At 42.9% G+C, this 22,245-nt stretch overlaps 1 protein-coding gene across 1 annotated transcript in view; it reads left to right on the forward strand.

Annotated features, from left to right (window-relative positions):
* CDH17 (cadherin 17) overlaps positions 1-22,245 on the forward strand; it is a 408,277-nt gene that overhangs the window by 52,455 nt on the left and 333,577 nt on the right. Inside the window, exon 3 of the mRNA XM_078687034.1 lies at positions 14,074-14,172. Within this exon, the coding sequence (XP_078543160.1) occupies positions 14,074-14,172 (99 nt within the window). The remainder of the gene's footprint in view (positions 1-14,073; positions 14,173-22,245) is intronic.

The following is a 22,245-nucleotide window of genomic DNA, read 5'->3' on the forward strand; positions in this document are numbered from 1 at the left end:
TCTATCTATCTATCTATCTATCTATCTATCTATCTATCTATCTATCTATCTATCTATCTATCTATCTATCTATCTATCTATCTATCTATCTATCTTTATCTGTCTGTCTGCCTGTGTGTCTGTCTGTCTTCCTGTCTATCTATCTATCTATCTTTATCTGTCTGTCTGCCTGTGTGTCTGTCTGTCTTCCTGTCTATCCATCTATCTATCTATCTATCTATCTATCTATCTATCTATCTATCTATCTATCTATCTATCTATCTATCTATCTATCTATCTATCTATTATACTTATCTCAAGTAACTATAGCGCGTGCCCAAAGTAACTATAACTTACACCTTGCCATGCACAGTGTTATCATCAATAATGTCATTACAGATGTTGCAGTGATGTTATCCATGGTGTCACAGAATATGTAATTAGTTATATAATATTGGAGGTAATTAGCAATGTATGGTGAGAGCTTGAGTTATAGTTACTTTATGTCCCGAGTTATAGTTACTTGATGTAAGGAAATGCCTTTTGCATGATCACCTCCAAAGATGTTGCTGGTCAGTGGCGTCACTGGGGTTGGTGTCACCCCGTGCGGGTAACTCATGGTGTCACCCCCTCACGACTTACCGCATGGACCACCTCTGTCGGAAATGTACGGCGCTAGGTACTGTCTTACTCCCTCTAGCTCCCTCTCTCTGTCTTACTCCCTCTAGCTCCCTCTGTCTCCCTCTCTCTCTGTCTTACTCCCTCTACCTCCCTCTCTCTCTCTCTGTCTTACTCCCTCTAGCTCCCTCTCCCTCTGTCTTACTCCCTCTAGCTCCCTCTGTCTTGCTCCCTCTAGCTCCCTCTCTCCCTCTCTTACTCCTTCTAGCTCCCTCTCTCTGTCTTACTCCCTCTAGTTCCCTCTCTCTCTTCCTCCCTCTAGCTCTCTCTCTCTATCTTACTTCCTCTAGCTCCCTCTCTCTGTCTAGCTCCCTCTCTCTGTCTTGCTCCCTCTAGCTCCCTCTGTCTCCCTCTAGCTCTGTCTTACTCCCTCTAGCTCTCTCTCTCTGTCTAGCTCCCTCTAGCTCCCTCTCTGTCTTACTCCCTCTAGCTCCCTCTCTCTGTCTAGCTCCCTCTCTCTGTCTAGCTCCCTCTCTCTGTCTAGCTCCCTCTCTCTGTCTTGCTCCCTCTCTCTGTCTGGCTCCCTCTAGCTCCCTCTGTCTCCCTCTCTCTCTGTCTTACTCCCTCTAGCTCCCTCTCTCTGTCTAGCTCTCTCTAGCTCCCTCTCTCTCTGTCTTACTCCCTCTATCTCCCTCTCTCTGTCTAGCTCCCTCTATCTCCCTCTCTCTGTCTAGCTCCCTCTAGCTCCCTCTCTCTGTCTAGCTCCCTCTCTCTGTCTTGCTCCCTCTCTCTGTCTTGCTCCCTCTAGCTCCCTCTCTCTCTGTCTTACTCCCTCTAGCTCCCTCTCTCTGTCTAGCTCCCTCTAGCTCCCTCTCTCTCTGTCTTACTCCCTCTATCTCCCTCGCTCTGTCTAGCTCCCTCTAGCTCCCTCTCTGTCTAGCTCCCTCTCTCTGTATAGCTCCCTCTCTCTGTCTAGCTCCCTCTCTCTGTCTATCTCCCTCTAGCTCCCTCTCTCTGTCTTACTCCCTCTAGCTCCCTCTCTCTGTCTAGCTCCCTCTCTCTCTCTGTCTTACTCCCTCTCGCTCCCTCTCTCTGTCTTGCTCCCTCTAGCTCCCTCTCTCTCTTATTCCCTATAGCTCCCTCTCTCTCTATCTTACTCCCTCTAGCTCCCTCTCTCTGTCTTGCTCCCTCTCTTTCTGTCTTACTCCCTCTAGCTCCCTCTCTCTGTCTAGCTCCCTCTCTCTGTCTTACTCCCTCTCGCTCCCTCTCTCTGTCTTGCTCCCTCTAGCTCCCTCTCTCTCTTATTCCCTATAGCTCCCTCTCTCTATCTTACTCCCTCTAGCTCCCTCTCTCTGTCTAGCTCCCTTTCTCTCTCTGTCTTACTCCCTCTCACTCCCTCTCTCTGTCTAGCTCCCTCTAGCTCCCTCTCTGTCTAGCTCCCTCTCTCTGTCTAGCTCCCTCTAGCTCCCTCTCTCTGTCTTACTCCCTCTAGCTCCCTCTCTCTGTCTAGCTCCCTCTCTCTCTCTGTCTTACTCCCTCTCGCTCCCTCTCTCTGTCATGCTCCCTCTAGCTCCCTCTCTCTCTTATTCCCTATAGCTCCCTCTCTATCTTACTCCCTCTAGCTCCCTCTCTCTGTCTTGCTCCCTCTCTCTCTGTCTTACTTCGTCTAGCTCCCTCTCTCTGTCTAGCTCCCTCTCTCTGTCTTACTCTCTCTCGCTCCCTCTCTCTGTCTTGCTCCCTCTCTCTCTTACTCCCTCTAGATCCCTCTCTCTGTCTTGCTCCCTCTCTCTCTATCTTACTCCCTGTAGCTCCCTCTCTCTATCTTGCTCCCTCTCTCTCTGTCTTGCTCCCTCTAGCTCCCTCTCTCTCTTATTCCCTATAGCTCCCTCTCTCTCTGTCTTACTCCCTCTAGCTCCCTCTCTCTCTTACTCCCTCTAGCTCCCTCTCTCTGTCTTGCTCCCTCTCTGTCTTGTCCCTCTAGCTCCCTCTCTCTTACTCCCTCTCTCTGTCTTGCTCCCTCTCTCTCTATCTTACTCCCTCTAGCTCCCTCTCTCTGTCTTGCTCCCTCTAGCTCACTCTCTCTCTTACTCCCTCTAGCTCCCTCTCTCTGTCTAGCTCCCTCTCTCTGTCTTGCTTCCTCTAGCTCCCTCTCTCTCTTACTCCCTCTAGCTCTCTCTCTCTGTCTTGCTCCCTCTCTCTCTATCTTATTCCCTCTAGCTCCCTCTTTCTGTCTTGCTCCCTCTAGCTCCCTCTCTCTCCTACTCCCTCTAGCTCCCTCTCTCTGTCTAGCTCCCTCTCTCTGTCTTGCTCCCTCTAGCTCCCTCTCTCTCTTACTCCATCTGTCTTCCCTGGATTTGTATAAAGAAGATTGCGAGCAACAAGGTGGCCCTGTAGTGAAGAGCAAGCTGAAATTTGGAACTGGTTCACTGGAAAACTGAAGACTGTGCAAGATACCGAAAAATAGGAAACCATGCACCCTCAGATGAGCTAGGCTGCTATAGAGTTGCCTTGTGAGCACAGAAAATTGCAGTCAAGCATTGCAGATCTCCTGCGAGACGCTGGTGAGGGTGAACAGCATAAGGAACAGGCAGAGCTCTTGGCTTAAGTTGGTATATCCAAAAAAGACATGAAATGTTAGGTTCCCACTCGAGGCCTGCACATGATTGCAACAGTGCCTGTCACATAATATTCAAAGATTGAATCTCTATCTCTATTAACACACCTGCATACAGTCCGCTGGCTTCAAAGAACAAAGCAACCTTTCCCCGGCCGAGAGCTTAACAGGCCCGCAGCAGCTCATTCAAAACCCATCGATTCCCTGCTGCCTTTGAGGGTTAGAAATCCTCGAAACCGGCCGCACGCTTTGCGATATAATGCAGCAATTTTGCAATGTTTGCCATATTTGGCAATGCAATAAAGGCCCTGGAAGCGCTGGAGGGTGGGGGATGGGCTGGGCAGGGGCAGGCTACCTCGACGAAAAGGGCATGTGTGGGGCATAGGAAGAATTTAGAAAGCCAGCTTGCACCCGCCGAAGAGGGCCCCCAGGGCTGTGTTTTCATTTGTGTGCCACTGCACTGCTTTACTAATACGTCAGTATTTATGATAATGATATACAGTATATTATACATCAAAAATAAATTATACTATTCTCTACTGTCTCTACTACTAGTGACAGTCAGCAGTCTCTCACCGTTCCAAATTTGAAGGGGAGAGAAGATAGTGCCGGAGTCGGACTCGCCTCGGCTCAGACCTGTGTCGTCGTAGTTCTTTTTAAGTTTATTTTCACGACGCACAGTACGCACTCTCCCTGGCGCTGGCGGGTGCGTGACCGCCGTGATGAGTCAGAGGCTAAGAGCAGGCGCAGCAGGTGCAGTTGCGCACTGCGCACAGAGCGCAGGGGCTGTCCCAGGGCCGTCACCTCATTGGTAGTAGGGATAAGATTGACGGCCCTGGGACCCAAACTGCTGACTGCAAGTCAACGATGCCATTGCCTGCCTGCCTGGTATATGCGTAACTGGGTTTGGTTTGGCTTCGATTTCGTTTCGACTTTCGCCACAGAACAATGCAAACCCAAACCCTTCACTAAAACAGGACGCAGGTAGACTTGTCAGTGTAGATTGGTGTCACCCCCCAGGTGGGGTGACACCCGGTGCGGTCCGCACCCCCCCCCGCACCCCCCTAGTGACGCCACTGTTGCTGGTTTTTCGACTTTGCAAGTGCAGTGAGGGCTGCTAACCAGACTTCAATACTAGTGTTCTAATCCATTAAAACGTGTATGTTGAATTGGCTACCCCCAATTGCCATAAGCTGACGTATTTATAAGTCCTTAGTATATGGTGTCAAGGGTACCCATGGCATGTAAGTTGGACTGCTAGCAAAGGGCTGCAGCATTGATTGTGCCACACAGTGTGACACAAAGTACAAAATGGCTCCCAGCTTGCAACTGCAGCCTGGACTAGCAGTTTTAAAACTGCTGGCTCAACTTTGACATTTAGACTGTTTAAGCCTTGCTGCTCAAAGCAAAAGCTAGCACAGGTTGAGCTAAATGTTTTTATAAAGGCACCTGACTGGATTCAGGACAGTTTTGTGAGTGTATGACATGGAAAGGTCCCACAGCCATACCAGATAATACACCACAATCCTCACACTTGATATACCTATAACTGAAGGCATTTCAGTGGCTTTTTTAACATTTAACATTTAAAACAGTATGTTTTAACTCACATATTCACTTAACTATAGCAACTCGTTAACCTTTGTTGTTTGCAGTGAATTTCTATGTCTTTTTTATGTAAAGTAATATTTTATTACAATACGTAAGGCTAACCTCACCCCGCACACTGCTTAGGTCAGGCCCTGCTCCAAACCCCCCCTTCCCCAAGTTCCTGGGTTCTAAGAGGGCTGCTGCACACCTTTCTTGATGTGGTGGCTGGCAATCAGATCTTTTCTATCTTGAAAGGGTACTGTTATCCTTCTCTGATGTGGTGGCTGGCAATCAGATCTTTTCTATCTTGAAAGGGTACTGTTATCCTTCTCTGATTAGCTCTCACTATAGCAAAACCTGTGTCAGGGGTTGCTTGTATTCATTCCAGGTTGGCTTGGATGATATTTTACCAATCCAAAGTCATACTGTGCCTTTGAGTGCCAAAAGGATTTTATCATTTTTCAGCTTTGCGTGAATGGCACTTGCTAACCTGATGATTAAGGACTTTTCTGTAAAAATGGCTAAATACTTGGTCACTATCTTGCTCGGTGTGGCTGGCACTGTTCTAATCCTATGCTTCAAAACTCTGACAGAGAAACAGACATTTGAAGTGATCAGATTCAGTGTTGGTGTTGTTGTAGAGTGTCCCATATAAAGGAGTTGCTGTCCACGTAAACTTGTGAACTTCTCCAGAGTCCGTAGGATTCCCTATGGTTACCACTGGGTGGTTATAGTTAGGACAAAGCTTCCATAGGAAACAGATTTTCTGGTATGCTCATAACTTTGGTGAAGTTTGACAAATCTTCACAACACTTTCCAAAAACATCTCAGCCACTTTAGCTTTTTCCTGGAAAGTTTCAAGGTGATCTGTCCAGCAGGGGGAGAGAAAAAGGGGGTTCCAAAACATGTTTTTCTCATGCAAGGCTAGATCCTTAGCCAGAATGTGTGCTTTTTTGGTGATTTGATGTAATTCCGTTCAGTAGTTTTTGAGAAATTAAGATTTAAAAATGTATGTATATATATATAGACATGGAGATCCATGAATCCAATGGATCTACAGATAAGATCTGATTGGCTGCAACAACATCAACAAAGATGTTGCAGCAGCCATTTTAGGACTCGGGGACTCTGTCCCCTGTCCCACAAAAAGATAAAAAGAATATGGGGACAGACTATTAATACCTTGATCTCTTGACACTTGTGGAGAGACACTAGAGGGATCCCCCTGCGGCATTAAAAATAAGGTTTATTGTACCGAAGATACTGTGTTACTCCTATCCAGCGCAGCCGGGTTGTGATGTATCGAAGCACTGAGGGAGCTGCCCCACAAGCTCACCTGCATGGCACCACGGGACCTTGCAAGCTTCATTGGGTAAAGCTTTGCAGCCACAATTGTGGGGTGTGAGGTCCATGGGAGGATTGTGGTCCACGTGAGGTTGAGTGCAGGGACTGGCCAAAGGCCACTCCCAGCGCCCTCCTCCCCTCAGTCATCTACAGGGGTTTTGGAGGGTTGGGTGCCTGTAATATTTGTTTTCATGCAACTCTGACCAACTCAGAGATTCTCCACAGTCAAACAGACAGATAATCAAATCCCAACCCGGAGTAATAAACCTCCTCGTTCTTGCACTCCAAGAAGAGGTGAAGCATAAACATGCATATGCACATGCCTGATCCCTGCCATACATGCACACAAGCCCATACATTTAAGTAGAGTGGTGTATGAGTACCGCATGCGGATACTCTCCTGGATTTAGCTTTTGCTAAGAAATCAGAAAATATTCTCTCATCTCTTATCTCTCTGTCACATCCTCTACCTCTTGCACTATGTCTTTGCAAGTTTGTAGGTATGTATGGTATTGGTGCAGCACATTTACAAAGTGGCAGGTAATGCGTGCATATACCAATGATGTGGGCAGATAGTGTTCACCGAAGAGATGAATCTTCAGTTTCTTTCTGAACTGGAGGAGTGTAGGTGGGAACAGTTCTGATGTTGGTGTGGATGCCTTTACTTCATGTAGCAAGGCTAAAGCGTAGACTCTCTTTCTCAACCAACCTCAACCTGACACCCACTCTCCTTACTGGCACCCCACCCTGCTTACTGGCACCCCTCTTTAACGCAGGCCGTGACAGGGCTCCACGATGGAAAGGCAGCTGTGTTTTCATAGCTACCAATTCAAATGCTGCCAAACCAAACTAATAACCACCACACCTTTACAGTCGAATATAACTGACTAACTGCAGCCATTATGTTCTGAGATCACAGCCAGTTACAATTAAATCCATAGGCAAGTGTATCAATGAATCACTGTCCACTTTATTTATGATAAAATCCTAAATGAATGCCAATTATTTCAACTTGATGGCCTGTTCCAATCAGATAGTTTGGCAAGCAGCAGCTGGCATGGTGAGTTTCTGCAAGGGAGAAGCAGGCTATCGCTTATCTGTGTGCAGAGGGTGACTCATAGAAAGCAAATACATTTCTCAATGCAACCACTCACAGGAGCAGTATTAAACTGAAAGGAGGGAGATGAGAAGCTTTGATAAGAGGACCAAACTTTGAACCCTGTAGCATAGACTAGAAGATTGATGTGTGTCTTCAGTGCAGGCGAGGCATCATAAACTGAGGTGAGCCAAAGGTTGGCCGCCATGAACAGGCTTGGTGATCGAAGTGAGTGTGAGGAGTTGTAAAGGGCGTGGCCTAGATGAATCATGGTGAAGAAAGAACAAAGGGCAGTGGAAAACAGGAAATATGATTCACCTGTTGTCTCTTAGTGGAACATTCACAAAGCTAGATACACACTCAGGTTTGAAGCGCAGGCGTATATAGCCTTTTTTATTCATGCAAAATTACTTTTTGTAATTCACAGAAGTCGGTTTCCCACTTACAAAAGTATACTCACGGAGAAACTTCTGTGTGATTATATTTCCATAAGTGGGTGGCAGTCATCATTCAGGGCAACAATTCGTTGGAGTTTTGTAACCCACCAAATTACCAGGGCCAACCCTTAAAAGTGAGTGAATACCAACAAACTCGTAAGGGTTTGGCTATTCGAGGTCTACCAACTCACATGATGCCACAGTGTGTGTCACATGATATCAGCTCCCTTCACACAGTCAATATCACAAAGTAGCAGGGAAGACGAGCTGGAAAACACGGCACAGAGTGGATTTCCAGCTCATCTTTTAACCCCTTCGCTGCGGGGTGTTTTCCCCCCGCTGTGCGGGGGGTAGAGGGGGCCGCATGCGGCGCCACTGTGCTTGTGACGAGCTCAGCTCGTCATGAGGCACAGTGCAGCTGCACTCATGACGAGCAGAGCTCGTCACAGCCACACCCGTTTTGGAACGTTCAGCACAGCGGGGAAATTATCCTCGCGTGTGAACGTTCCAACGGTCATGACGAGCTCAGCTCGTCATGAGTGCAGCTCAACCGTGTGTCATGAGCATGGAAGAGGTTAAAGCTGTAAACAGCTGATGTCCATCGAGAGGTGTGAAAACACCAAGGACATGGGCAGCAACATCACCAGACTTTTAGTTTGGGAGTTTTTGGGAGAGTGGAGGAGGTCGGTGGAGGCAGGGGACAGAGGCAGAAGGGCCTCCCATGTAGATCTTGCCATTACCACCGCCCCTCCAAACCATACCCCTGTCTTAAGCGGCATATTTTCTTTGCAAGCTGGCGGTTTTGCTATTCACATTTCCTTGCAGGTAGATTTACGTACTCAAAACACTTGTAAATGTGCTCCTAACATGTACATCAACAACAAATACATGTCCAGAGTGAGATTACGAAGATTCATTTTGGGGAAATGTGAAAATATTCCTCTTTAGAGAAAATATTCACCTCATTAAGAAATGGGTTAAGTTGCTTCTTTAAATGTGCATCAAATTTCTATATTCAGAATACCCAAAAAGGTAAACAAGTGTGTATTCACAAACCATTTTCTTACCCCCTTTTGTTAATTTTTTGAGAGTTTGTTGAGAGTTAAGTGCCTGCTCAAACTGGATTTTAGCATCAGATGTAGGAGGACACTAGGATTACCATAGTACACTCCCCACTAACACCCCCAACTCTGTTGCTCTGGCAATTTGCAGTGGTGATTGGTCGCTCACAGCAAGATGGGTTCAGGGCCAGAAGTCAAACCCTGCTGCACACCGCCAAATGCTGTGTTTAGCAGGAGTTGGCATCCTGTGGTGGGATGGGATCAGGATCTGGACGAAAGCCATATGCAGCAGGAATTGATCGTCCACACTGGCTTGAACGCAGGCGCTGCATCTGACCCCTACTGCACAAAAGAATAAAACATGTACTGCGGGACTTGGCCACCTGAGTCGGGTTTGGCTGTCAGAGGCAGTACAGGTTCTGCACAGTGAAAGTTGGTGATCCAAATTCCATATGTTGGCCACCCACGCCAGTTTGAGTGTAGGGCGTTGGGCCTAGTGCTGCAGGGGTTGGCCTCCCATAGATAGTTGTCCAAGGGAACTCTTGAATTTGGTATACAATGAAACAAATTACTGAAAAAACACTGGTGGCATGGTGGGCTTTGCTAAACACCGTAAAGTATGTTTTAAAAAACTTCAGAAATTCAGCTAAAAAACCCACTCAGCCAAGTACAGTTATGGTTACAAGTGACCAGTTTGTAGCAGTTTTGAGATGCTGACTGAAAAATAGACCTCCGAATAAGCACAGGTGACAGAATCTAATGTATAATTGACATATCTTTGCCTGTGTCTGACTGAAGCCTGTGAAGGATTTCGGTCTAAGAAACTATTTCCAAATTTTGTTATACACATCTAAGCTTTAATGGCTGGATATACTGGATAGCCAGATATCCCTCAGTGTTCACAAGTAGCGGCTGATCTTGTTTACATTTGTTAGCTGCCATACTCTTCAAATATACTGAGATATTATTTTAGAAGTGCTTAATGGCATAACTGTTGGCCATGTGGTGAAATCAACATGCAGAAATTTCTTAGGCGGGAACCCTCTTCAGCCCCTATCGATATCCAACACATGTTCTTCATTAAATTCACAGTCAACAAATTGATTCTCCCCTGAGCATGTAAGGACTACAATCTCCCCCTCAGGGACTGTATTATACTAAGAGCCCTGGGGCGATATAGAAATAAACTCTTGCTTTTTGCACCCGAGTCACTTTGTATTGCAGAAGGAGCCACAGACATTTGCATAGTTCCTTCTGTAATACAGCTTGTGTTTTCCCTTATTTGCATGTGGATGTTGTGCATGCAAATGCTGGAATATTTTGCTTCTGTTCAGTGGCGTAGCTAGACCTTTTGCCACCTCTAGCGGCCGGGGCGTTTGCCGCCCGCGACAGGCGCAGGTGAGAGGGGGGTTTGCGGCGACGGTCCCTGCTTTTCTGCCCCTTGATGCCCACAGGTAAGAGCGTGGGGGGGATCTGCCCCCCCAAAACCTGCGTTGCCCAGGGCTGAACGCCCTCCCACCCCCACCTTGCTATGCCACTGCTTCTGCGCCTGTGTCAAATTACAGATGCGGGCACAGAGGTAAAGGAGCTGCCAGGAGGTGAACTGACTGTGGCCACACAGAAGTGGCATGCTGTTATCGAACCCTGCAAGGGTGCCCAATGAAAGAGGGAAATGAGTTCCTACCCCCCCAGACAGCCACCTGAAGAGGGATCTGTGTTCCCTTTTAAATTGCAGGTCAGGTTACAAAGTAAAATACGGATAACCTGCTACAAACAGCTCGTCCACCTTTCACTAAAAGCTACCCCCAAGGTAGGGGTAAGTTTGTTCTCCCATCTCAGAGCCATACTATGATGTGTCAGGTTCCCCACATGATATGCCTATTTTTCTGTCTGCCAGCCATGCCCTGATGTGTTCTCTTCCCGTGAATAATTCCAGTGACTCAGAAGAGGCACTCACCTACAGTGACTGGGTCATGCTTTGCATCTTAAACACAAGGCATGTGACAAATACCTGGTACTGCCAGCCACAATGGAAACACTTCATATAGGTTTTGCATGAAACGAGGTAGGTCAAAGCACCCTGGCAGGTTGAAAGTGCGTACCCCAGGAAGCAGTTGAGTCTATTCGGACACGAAATACCCTACCTCGCCACTGAAAACACAGGAGTTCCATAAATATAAAGAGGTTTCTTCAGTGAGGAAAAATGTGGCTCTTTCATGTGGTGGTGACATGACAAGAAGTCACCACTGGAGAGGAACGTGGATGCGATCTGGGTGCTCGAAGTACAGAGTAAGCAACTGCTTAAATCAAGAGATCTAGGATGTGCTGTCCATGGAATGAGATTTCTCTTTAGTCTATGATAAAGTAAGGGAGACCAAGGTAGGTGCTGGCACAGCAACGAAGTAAGAGTCTTGCGTATGACTATAGGTGTACTTACCTCCTCCCACACTGTCCTCCTAAGTGGGGTTTGGCTTGAGTGGGGACCCTGCAAGTCTCCACAGTCTTAGGCATGTTTGGTGATCATTATGTGGGAGTACTAGTTGTCAAGAGTTTTGGGGTCTATCAGGGTGGCAGGTGGACTCCAGTCCGCCAGCCACCCTAGCGGTGCTGGGACCGGCTGCCAGTGGTGCGGCGGTACCGCACCGCCAATTAGGATGCCACCGCCACTGTGGCAGTGGCATTCCGCTTATATTACATTGTGGTGGGCGGCGCTGTAAGCAGCACTCGCCACAATGCAATATATGCATGTTGTGACAGGCACTGCACGGTGCCTGCCACCTTGTGCATGCCAATGTTGGGGGATACCAAGGTTACCCCCCCAAGTGCAGCCCCCCACCCTCCACCTCCCTGGGGACCCGCTACAGGCCCCAAAGAAAACTCTGCATGCCTTTCCATGGCATTGAAAAAGCCACATCATAATATGCCTGCAAGGCACCACCACCATATAATGGGCCTTTTCCACCCGGTAGGCAATCAGGATGATTGCCTACCAGGCGGAAAAGCGGCAGACGGTCTTCCCGTCCGACGTGGTACCCCCCCCGCCATGCTAATGTGGCGGGGGTAAAAGGCCGGCCGGCGGGGTGTTTTGGCAGGCGGATCGCCTCTGCCGGTAGGGCGGTGGTGATCCGCCCACCATCCTAATAGACCCCCTAATTCTTCCTCCTGACCCCCTTTTTATTCTCGATAATTTCTTTGGCCGGAGCATAGATACAATTAAGGGTTAGGTACAGAGAGTTCTGCTTGGATATGACTTAGATATGTCAAGTCAAGTCAAAAAGGCTTTATTTCGATAAAAATTATCAAAAAAGCTTCACAATAAAAATACACAAGTTCATTTAATTTAAAAGAGAAAAAGAAAGATGCAGCAATTTAATTACATCCAACTTTAAAAGGCTAGTTTTTCAGATAAAAGAAGCATATCATAAGAGGTTGGTTAAGAAAAGATTAAACATTTTCTTTAAGCCTTTTACTTCTAATGCACCAAGCCCATGATAAAAATTTAGAAAGGGTACAAACATACAATGGGCGAGAGTCTGACATTAAAATACGTAGTGCCTCAACGTGATGCCTGGTCCCCAGCAAGCGACACAATTGCTTAAGCCATTTTCTTCTTGGTCGGGCATACTCCTGGCACTCAAACATGAAGTGTGCCACTGACTCTTGTCTGAATATACACGTGGGGCAAAACTCTGTGGTCTGTGCTGGCGGTTTCCACCGAGATGTAAAGGCATGCAGGGGAAGAGTTCCAGTTCTAAATTTGAAGTAAAGGGTCCTATCAAATGGTTTCTCAATGATGTCTAAATAGAGTTCCCGAATTGGTAAGTCCTTAAATTTAAAAAAATCCTCTGTCAGTCTGCCCAATGTATGGTTACTGCTCTGTTGAGTCATAATCCAATTCCAGAACAGACTCTTGAGTGTTGCCTTTGGTGGAGAGGACCTATTTGCCCAGGCTTCACTTAGGCCCAAATTGCACAAGAGGGATTTCATGTCTCTTAACCATTTAATTCTGTACCAACCTGGTAGTGACATAATTTCAGAGATCCCTTTCGCATATTTGGCGAGCTCCGGGACTCGCCACAGCCGGGCCCATAAGAGTAAGGGCCGGAACTTTGCTAGATCTCCAATAGGTCGACAACCTAGGTCAAGCATTAGTGGGGCCATGGGAGTACCTTGGGGAAGTGACATGATGGCCCTAAAAAACTTCCTCTCAGATCTTGACAATTCATTGATGTTACATGAGCCCCATAGCTCTGCCCCATAAAGAGCAGAGCTAACTCCCCTTGCTGTATAGATGTCAATAGCAGGGGCTGTAGGTCTTATAGCACAAGAGCGCTGCTCCTTCAGGAGAGCCCCTGTTACTCTCTTGTGAGCTAGCAACATTTTATCTAAGTGAGGGGCCCACTGCATATTGTGCGACAAACGGATGCCAAGGTAATCAAATACATCTACCCTCCCCAAAGGTACAGTGTTCAGCTTAGGGGGACGTACAGGTTTTTTGGGGGGATTCATCACAAGAATTTTCGTTTTGTCGGTATTGATTACCAGGCCCCGTTCTGCACAAAAAGTCTGGAAGTTGTTAAGGAGTTTTTGAAGACCCATTGGGGATTTAGATAGCAGGAGCGTATCGTCGGCAAAGAGAAGGGTGGGGATGCGCTCTCCCGCCAGGGATGGTTCATCTGAAGGATCTTTCAACAGATACTCAACCACTCCGTTGATATACAGGGAGAAAAGGGTGGGAGCTAAAACACATCCCTGGCGAACTCCTCTCTCCACCGGGATGCTGCTGTTTTTTTCTCCCTCTGTACCCCATCTTATCTGGGCAAAGCTATTTTCATGAAGCCTTACAAGTAACGATAAAATATAGTGCGGAATCCCCATATCAGCAAGGACTCTCCAGAGGGTCTCCATAGGTACAAGGTCAAAGGCAGTCTTTAAATCGATGAATGCCAGATAAAGACTGCCTTTGCCTATAACCACTTAGATATGATACAGTGATATTTCAAATAGGTGCCTGAGATCATTGACAGTTATATTTTTATCCTTTTCTGCTCGGTCACATTGTAACGTAATTTCATATTTTGTAAATGTTCAATAATAAAATGTAAAGCTGCCATTCCTACAAAATCAGAACAGAGTAAGAAGGGCATACACAGTGATTAGAAAAATCAGAGCATGGCAAGGAACTAATTGATTATGAACGTATAAAGATGGGAATTAGTGGTCTTTGCACACCATATGATTGCACACTGCAAGAGAATATTGCAAACCCCACCGAGCCAGTATTGTAGGTACCATGTGGCTATTTCAGTAAAAGACAATTTGTATTCTTTACAGGCTGCAAGTCATGGGCAAAGTGACTCACTTGTTTCAACGCCACTGAAAGACGTGGACATCACTCTACCGGAAAAATTCTATGAAGAAGATATTTATAAGGTAACTATAGCTAAACTCTCATTAAAGGGCTTACCTCCTGAAATGAACTCTGTTTGCAGTTTACATCACATTGTCCCAAAGAGAATCTCTGATTCTGATCCTTCTCGAACTTTCCTTTCTGCTGCCTTCTTTCTTAGTAATAAAAGAGTCTCGTGAGCAACCCCTTATATTTCAGAAATCAATTTTTCAAAAATCATTTTTAGATTAGTTTTTCTTCTTTTCTTTTTATTCCTTCATTTTCGCATATATTCAAATGCCTTTAACAGGAGACCCGTAGCCAATACGTGTTTCGGCAATCAGTACATCAACCTTTGACTTCATCAGGGCTCTTCCTATACATCAGCATTCTACATCCTACAGTCCTGAATCAGTGCGGATTGGTAAATACCATCAAGGGAACAACATTGATGCGTAGATGTCACCTCACTTGTATTTGAAGTCCAAAATACCAATCATCGATCTATCTGTCCTGAATCCGACCAACGTCCAAGGGAGAGTGCTCCTCCGTGTGTGCGACCTGGCGTACTCTTTGTTGTTTTGAACCATGTTAGATTCTGACCAAACAGTAAATAGCTAAGGTAAGCTAGTTGGGTCCAGGAGTACATTATGCATGATGTTACAAAAACAGGTGCCTGGTAACTGGGCAGCTAATGGGGGAAACCTTGCCAAAACACCTACTAATTCCGCCCCTGCGTGTATGTCTCATTTCAGCACATGAAATTGCCCTTTCCATGTGACACCATGTGTGGAACCATGTGGCACCACCCCACCATTTAGTGCAATGACATTTTTGTCCAGATATTCTGCCCTTACCCGCTGCAATTTTCACCTGCTTTTGGCAAGTGTAACTGGGCCCATATTTTCCAGATTTGGGTGCAGAGTTTTCAGATGGAACGGAACTACAATCCAACAAGTAATTCGCTTGAAGAATGTATTTGGATGGGCAGGATTGTGCTAATTTGAGACATTATGTTGTTAAGTCTACTAATGGAACTGCTCCTGTTGCATTTTTACTGTTCGTTATCAATTTTATTTGTACATTTAATACGAATATGAGTGACCTGGCCATTAGGTCTTGGGGGTCTACAGGCCGAGTGACTGCTTTCCAATGTGGCTGAACTAGCCACACAGACACATGAAATGTCTACTCGCAACTTCGCAAGTAATACTTTTTTATGGATTAAAGTGTCATAGCTGTACACGCATATAAATAATATACCTGTATATATACTTATTACAGATTAAATGCAACACAATGATATTTACGGATCACTGAAAGAATATCGACTACCACAATATCGAGTACCCAAAATATCGAGGTGAAAATATCTACTACAAAAATATCGAGTTTGTATGTACAAACAGGTAAGTACAAAAATATCGACTACAAAATATCGTTTACAAAAATATCGTTGTAAAAAATATCGACTTTACTAAAAACAATGTTTAATTACATTAATATAAAAAATTAATTACTAAAATATAATTAACAATACTTAAAATAACTTTTAATAATTAAATATTTAATGAAAGTAAAAAAAATAATATATTTGTAATCATATTTCTTAAAACATATATATATAGTAACAACATTTAATTAAATAATAGGCAATATTGTATATGTACCCCAAAAACCCAAAACTGACCCTGAACCCTAAAAATACCCCTTTACCCAAAAACTAAAAACTGACCCTGAACCCTAAAAATAACCCTTTACCCAAAAACTGAAAACTGACCCTGAACCCTAAAAATACCCCTTTACCCAAAAACTGAAAACTGACCCTGAACCCTAAAAATACCCCTTGACCCAAAAACTGAAAACTGACCCTGAACCCTAAAAATACCCCTTTACCCAAAAACTGAAAACTGACCCTGAACCCTAAAAATACCCCTTTACCCAAAAACTGAAAACTGACCCTGAACCCTAAAAATACCCCTTTACCCAAAAACTAAAAACTGACCCTGAACCCTAAAAATACCCCTTTACCCAAAAACTGAAAACTGACCCTGAACCCTAAAAATACCCCTTTACCCAAAAACTGAAAACTGACCCTGAACCCTAAAAATACCCCTTTACCCAAAAACTAAAAACTGACCCTGAACCCTAAAAATACCCCTTTACCCAAAAACTGAAAACTGACCCTGAACCCTAAAAATACCCCTTTACCCAAAAACTGAAAACTGACCCTGAACCCTAAAAATACCCCTTTACCCAAAAACTAAAAACTGACCCTGAACCCTAAAAATACCCCTTTCATTTAACATAATTAGCAATTAATCAATTAAATAAAATTAATTACCAATTACATTTTAATTAATTAACAAACATTTTTTAATTAACAATTAATTAAATATTACTACCAATTATTAAATTAACATATTTAATTAATTATAATTAAATTACTTCCCACCCTATTCCCCTATAAACCCACAACCCGCTAGAGAAAATACATTATTTTAATTGACATAATTAGCAATTAATCAATTAAATAAAATTAATTACCAATTAAATTTTAAATAATTAACATATATTATTTAATTACCAATTAATTAATTATTACTACCAATTAATAAATTTACATATTTAATTAATTATAATTAAATTACTTCCCACCCTATTCCCCTATAAACCCACAACCCGCTAGAGAAAATAAATTATTTTAATTGACATAATTAGCAATTAATCAATTAAATAAAATTAATTACCAATTAAATTTTAAATAATTAACATATATTATTTAATTACCAATTAATTAATTATTACTACCAATTAATACATTTACATATTTAATTAATTATAATTAAATTACTTCCCACCCTATTCCCCTATAAACCCACAACCCGCTAGAGAAAATAAATTATTTTAATTGACATAATTAGCAATTAATCAATTAAATAAAATTAATTACCAATTAAATTTTAAATAATTAACATATATTATTTAATTACCAATTAATTAATTATTACTACCAATTAATAAATTTACATATTTAATTAATTATAATTAAATTACTTCCCACCCTATTCCCCTATAAACCCACAACCCGCTACAGAATTAAATTACACAATAATTAAAAAAATAATTAATTAAAAAAAATAATAAAATAAATTGACACTTTTCACACATATTATAACATAAACACACTATAAATAATTAAATATTATTTAAAAAACTATATTTTTTACTATCTAGATTATATACTTGGATATTTTCACTGTCTATATTATTTACAGTCGATATTACTTCACTTACCTTAAAAACGATATTTTGGCTGTCGATATTCTGTCTAGTCGATATTTTCTCCAAACGATATTTAAAACTCGATATTCTGTCCAGACGATATTTTGGAGTCGATATTATGTCTGTGCACCGATATTTACGAATACATGAGTACATAGGAAATGCGATTTCTGTAAAAGCAGTATAACTCAAAATACACAAGTATAAGTGTGAATGAGAACTACAATTTGTAACATTATAGTGAAGACATCAGAGCACATATATATCTGAATCCCTAATTTCTACAGTGAATGCACTCCAGCAGTATACTTGGAGCTTCACTTTACAATAATATGGTCAAGGTACACAGTGGATATATGGTGCTAATATATGTAAATATTGCTCTTCTGTGACAAATGTGGGTGGACCTTAAATTGTGTGTTTCCAGTATATATATATATATATATATATATATATGTATATATATATATATATATATATATATATATATATATATATATATATATATATATATATATATATATATATTCACTGAAAAAACCATAGGTTTTACACACGTTATAGTTAGGAAGTAGCATTTACAAAACCTATGAAATTCACTGAAAAAACCATAGGTTTGACACCAGTTATAGTTAGCTGGAAATTTTACTGATATAAAACCAATGAAATTCCACGTTATAGTTAGTTGGACTCACTATAACTTGCGCGTGTAATGCACTGCTGATGACGTCACATATTACATCACTCATGACATCACTGATGACACCATCCAGTGAATGTGTGTCTTTCTGAAAAATAAATATGTGTTATATATGTATATATTATTGAATATCTTAGTGAATACATATATTACTGAGTAATGCTTAAATATTTAAATATCTGTATTAGTGTTTCACTTTGTGTATAAGTGGCTCCATGGGTTGATGAGTAGGTACATGTGTATGTATATAGGTTATTAGATGTTTTTCTTAGTATCAGTATGAGTGTTTGCATGGTTTGGTGGGGGTATTACTTAGTACATAGATGCAAGAATGACTGAGTCTCTGTTTGTATGTGTTTTGAAGACAGCATATGTGCAGGACTGTATGTGTGGATGAGTGTGTATATGTCTGTGTTAGTGAGTGAATGACTCTCTTATTAGTGTCTTTATCAGTAACTACATATGTTTTAATGTAGTATATGTGAATATTGATGTATATAAGTGAGTATATGTGAGAGTGAGGTACTGTAAGAGTTCCTGTTTAAATTAGTATGTGTTTCTATAAGTGATTTTTTAAGAGAGTAAGTATGTGTAAGTTTCCTTAGAAGTAAAGTGGTAGTGTGTGTATAGCTGTTTATGCAAATAAATGGATGTTCAATAGTTTATTTGCATGTGTGAGTATGTGTGTGAATAACTTTTGGATGACTGTCGGTGTGTAACAGGATGTGTAGGTGTATCACTACATATGATTAGTGAATATATGTATGAGTGACTATATAGAACTGTTGGTGAATTAGTGCATGTGTATATAGATGGTGGAATTATTGAATTGGTTGTTGTAACTGGTATGGGTATCTCCATTTTTTTGAAAACTTTTGTTTCTATTATTGAATATGCGTTTCAAGGGTTAGATTACAGTTAAAGGAGGTCTGTCACTGTGTCACAAGGATGGTGTCATCAGTGATGTCATGAGTGATGTAATATGTGACGTCATCAGCAGTGCATTACACGCGCAAGTTATAGTGAGTCCAACTAACTATAACGTGGAATTTCATTGGTTTTATATCAGTAAAATTTCCAGCTAACTATAACTGGTGTCAAACCTATGGTTTTTTCAGTGAATTTCATAGGTTTTGTAAATGCTACTTCCTAACTATAACGTGTGTAAAACCTATGGTTTTTTCAGTGAATTTCATTGGTTTTTAAAATGCTAATTCAGAAATATCTCGTGTATACAACCTATACTTTTGTCAATAAAGTTCTGGCAATATTTGTTTCGGAAACAAGCCGTTTTCTTCACTGTTCAAGTTGCATAGAGACTCCTTGTAAAGCGATACAGAATTAGAAAGTCTGTACCTTGCCTTTTTTTCAACGCATTAAAATTTGTCTGTAAATAAAAATAGCCTTTCTAAACTTTCGTGCACGACCCGGTGTGCGCACTCTCGGCAACAGTTCTCAATAAAATGGATAGCGCATTTCCAGGCTTTCGTGCGCAACCGTGTGCGCGCACCCACCTATATATTTCGTGAAAACTTTGCAATCTGAACTTATTGAATTTCTTCATAGACCCATCAAAGAACTTATACTACGTCAAAGACACTAAACCTAGGCTTCTTTTTTATTATTATGAAAATTTTCATTAAATGGAGCCGAATGTCTTTTTAAACTTTCGTGTGTGACCGAATGTACACACCTTGCTATTTTCAAAAAAATATATAAAAGGTTTTATACTTTAACAATTGTATGCTTGAATCGAGCTCAAAAGATATATTAAATCCGGATATGTTTGAATTTACTCCTTGTCACGTTTTGAAACTTTGTTGAATTAGACCGCTACTTCCAAATGGCGTACGTGACTAGATACTATCACCGCGTACACGTCCTGAGACGCGCATGTGAAGTCATGTGACTTGAAAACAACACTTCCAATTGGTTCTTAGTAGTTTCTATGCTGCGTCAATACCTACGCCTGCTTCAAGCACATGCACAGTTTTGAAACAGCATGGGCCTGAAGGGAAACGACCACTACAACGAGGCCGTTTCAACTAAAACTTTAACCACGCATGCATTACAACGCATGCGTGGTTACAACGACAGCCTTTACCACGCATACTTTTACTACGAGGTACGTAGTAAAGGCATGTATGGTAAAGGGTACATATAAAAAAGGGGGGTTTGGGGGGGGCTTCCCCCCCCCCCCAAAAAAAACACTCACCATTAGACGTGATGTGCAGGCAATCGACATCTGAGAGGAAGGAAAAGGCCGTTTTTTTTTTTACTAATGACATCACCACACTAAAATACGTGGAAAAAGATAGGCGTGTAAATAGCATTCTGTTGTAACGCATGCGTGGTAAAGGCATGCGTTACAACGGAGTTCGTTGAAAAAACATACAACCTGGGCCTGAAAGTCACTGAGTGAAATATCATACATTACAGTCAGCCACTTTCAAGACGCATTCCTTCAGAGGAACACTTACCGTTTATTAGAGGTAGATCGTCCGACTCCACGTCCGACTCCACCGGAGGACACCCCTAATAAAAAAGACATATATATAAAATGCGGACTAGCCGCTGTATCGTACTAGCAAACTTTAACTTAAAAATCGTTAGAGAAAACAAAAAGAATAGAGCAAAATCAGTAGGCCACTGATAGGATCTCTTTTTGACCTCGCTAAAATAGAAACATTTGGAACAACCCCTCATGAGAAATATGAAACTAGTGAGAGAAACCGAGCTCGACGCCATGATGGCTGCAACATAGCTCGGCGCCGCCGCCCACCCCGCCCAAAATAACGACAAACCCTATGCAAATATTATAAATAAATACAACACACCAGCAAAGTAACAGAGTAAAACGTTTTATTAAATAACTATTTACATGCCAGCCTGCTGCAACATGAAAACAACACTTCCAAAATGATCGACTACCTTTAAGAAGAAAAAAAGAATCTTTCATCTGGCAATTTTTCACTTATCCTGAAGATCAAAAGAAAGTAAATGCACCAAAAGTAACCTGCACGATATGTGACTCGTTTCTCTCAAGAGGAAATCCAACAAAAAAATATTCCTTTTCCATACATACCATGGTGCGGCATGTCAAACAAGTGCACCCTGTGCAATTTGCAGAGGCATCGACAAAAGCCCTGGCCACGCTATTACCATTAGAGGTGGCCAGCACATTTTCTGATCGACGACCTGTATCTCCATCGAGTGCACAGAAGGACTTGAGATATTTAACTATATATGGTCTATAACCTATGGTTTTTTCAGTGAATTTGCTCCGCCGCCCACCCCGCCCAAAATAACGAGAAACCCTATGCAAATATTATAAATATATACAACACACCAACAAAGTAACATGGTAAAACGTTTAATTAAATAACTATTTACATGGCAGCCTGCTGCAACATCTCCGCCAGGAGACGGCGTGGGGTGCACTGGAAGGGAGAGGCGGCGCGAACGAGCCTCCCCCACCTCCTCAGGTGGAGGTTTCCCAGCTACACCCCAGCGCTTCACTGATCTCCTTGTCCTCAGTCAAGCATCAATAGTAAGATTTTCATAGGTGAGTGTAGGTTCATAGTTTGCCATCCACAGACTAAAAGCCTGGAGTGGCAGTGAAAAAACCATAACTAGGTAAGAAGGAACGCAGAGGCTGTAGAAAGGACTCTGCATATGCTTGGTCCCTGAGATGCTTCGATGTCACAGCCTTCCACAAATGTCATAAGTCCTGGATGTTGGGTGCCATAGTTGAGGGTTTGACCTAAAGACACGTCCTGCGGTGCCCTGGTCCAACCATCACATATACCTGCGCCAGGAGACGGCGTGGGGTGCACTGGAAGGGAGAGGCGGCGCGAACTAACCTCCCCCACCTCCCCAGGTGGAGGTTTCTCAGCTGCACCCCAGCACTTCACTCGACATAGGCGGCCGGCTCCCGGGGTCCGGCGGAACTTTTAGCCTTTTGGTGACTTTTCCATTCTGGACCTTGTCCCACAATCCGTTTGACCTGAAGACACGTCCTGCGGTGCCCTGGTCCAACCATCACATATACCTGCACCAGGAGACGGCGTGGGGTGCACTGGAAGGGAGAGGCGGCGCGAACGAGCCTCCCCCACCTCCCCAGGTAGAGGTT

This window comes from Lissotriton helveticus, chromosome 4_1 (genome assembly GCF_964261635.1).
Source record: "Lissotriton helveticus chromosome 4_1, aLisHel1.1, whole genome shotgun sequence".
Taxonomy (NCBI): Eukaryota; Metazoa; Chordata; class Amphibia; order Caudata; family Salamandridae; genus Lissotriton; species Lissotriton helveticus.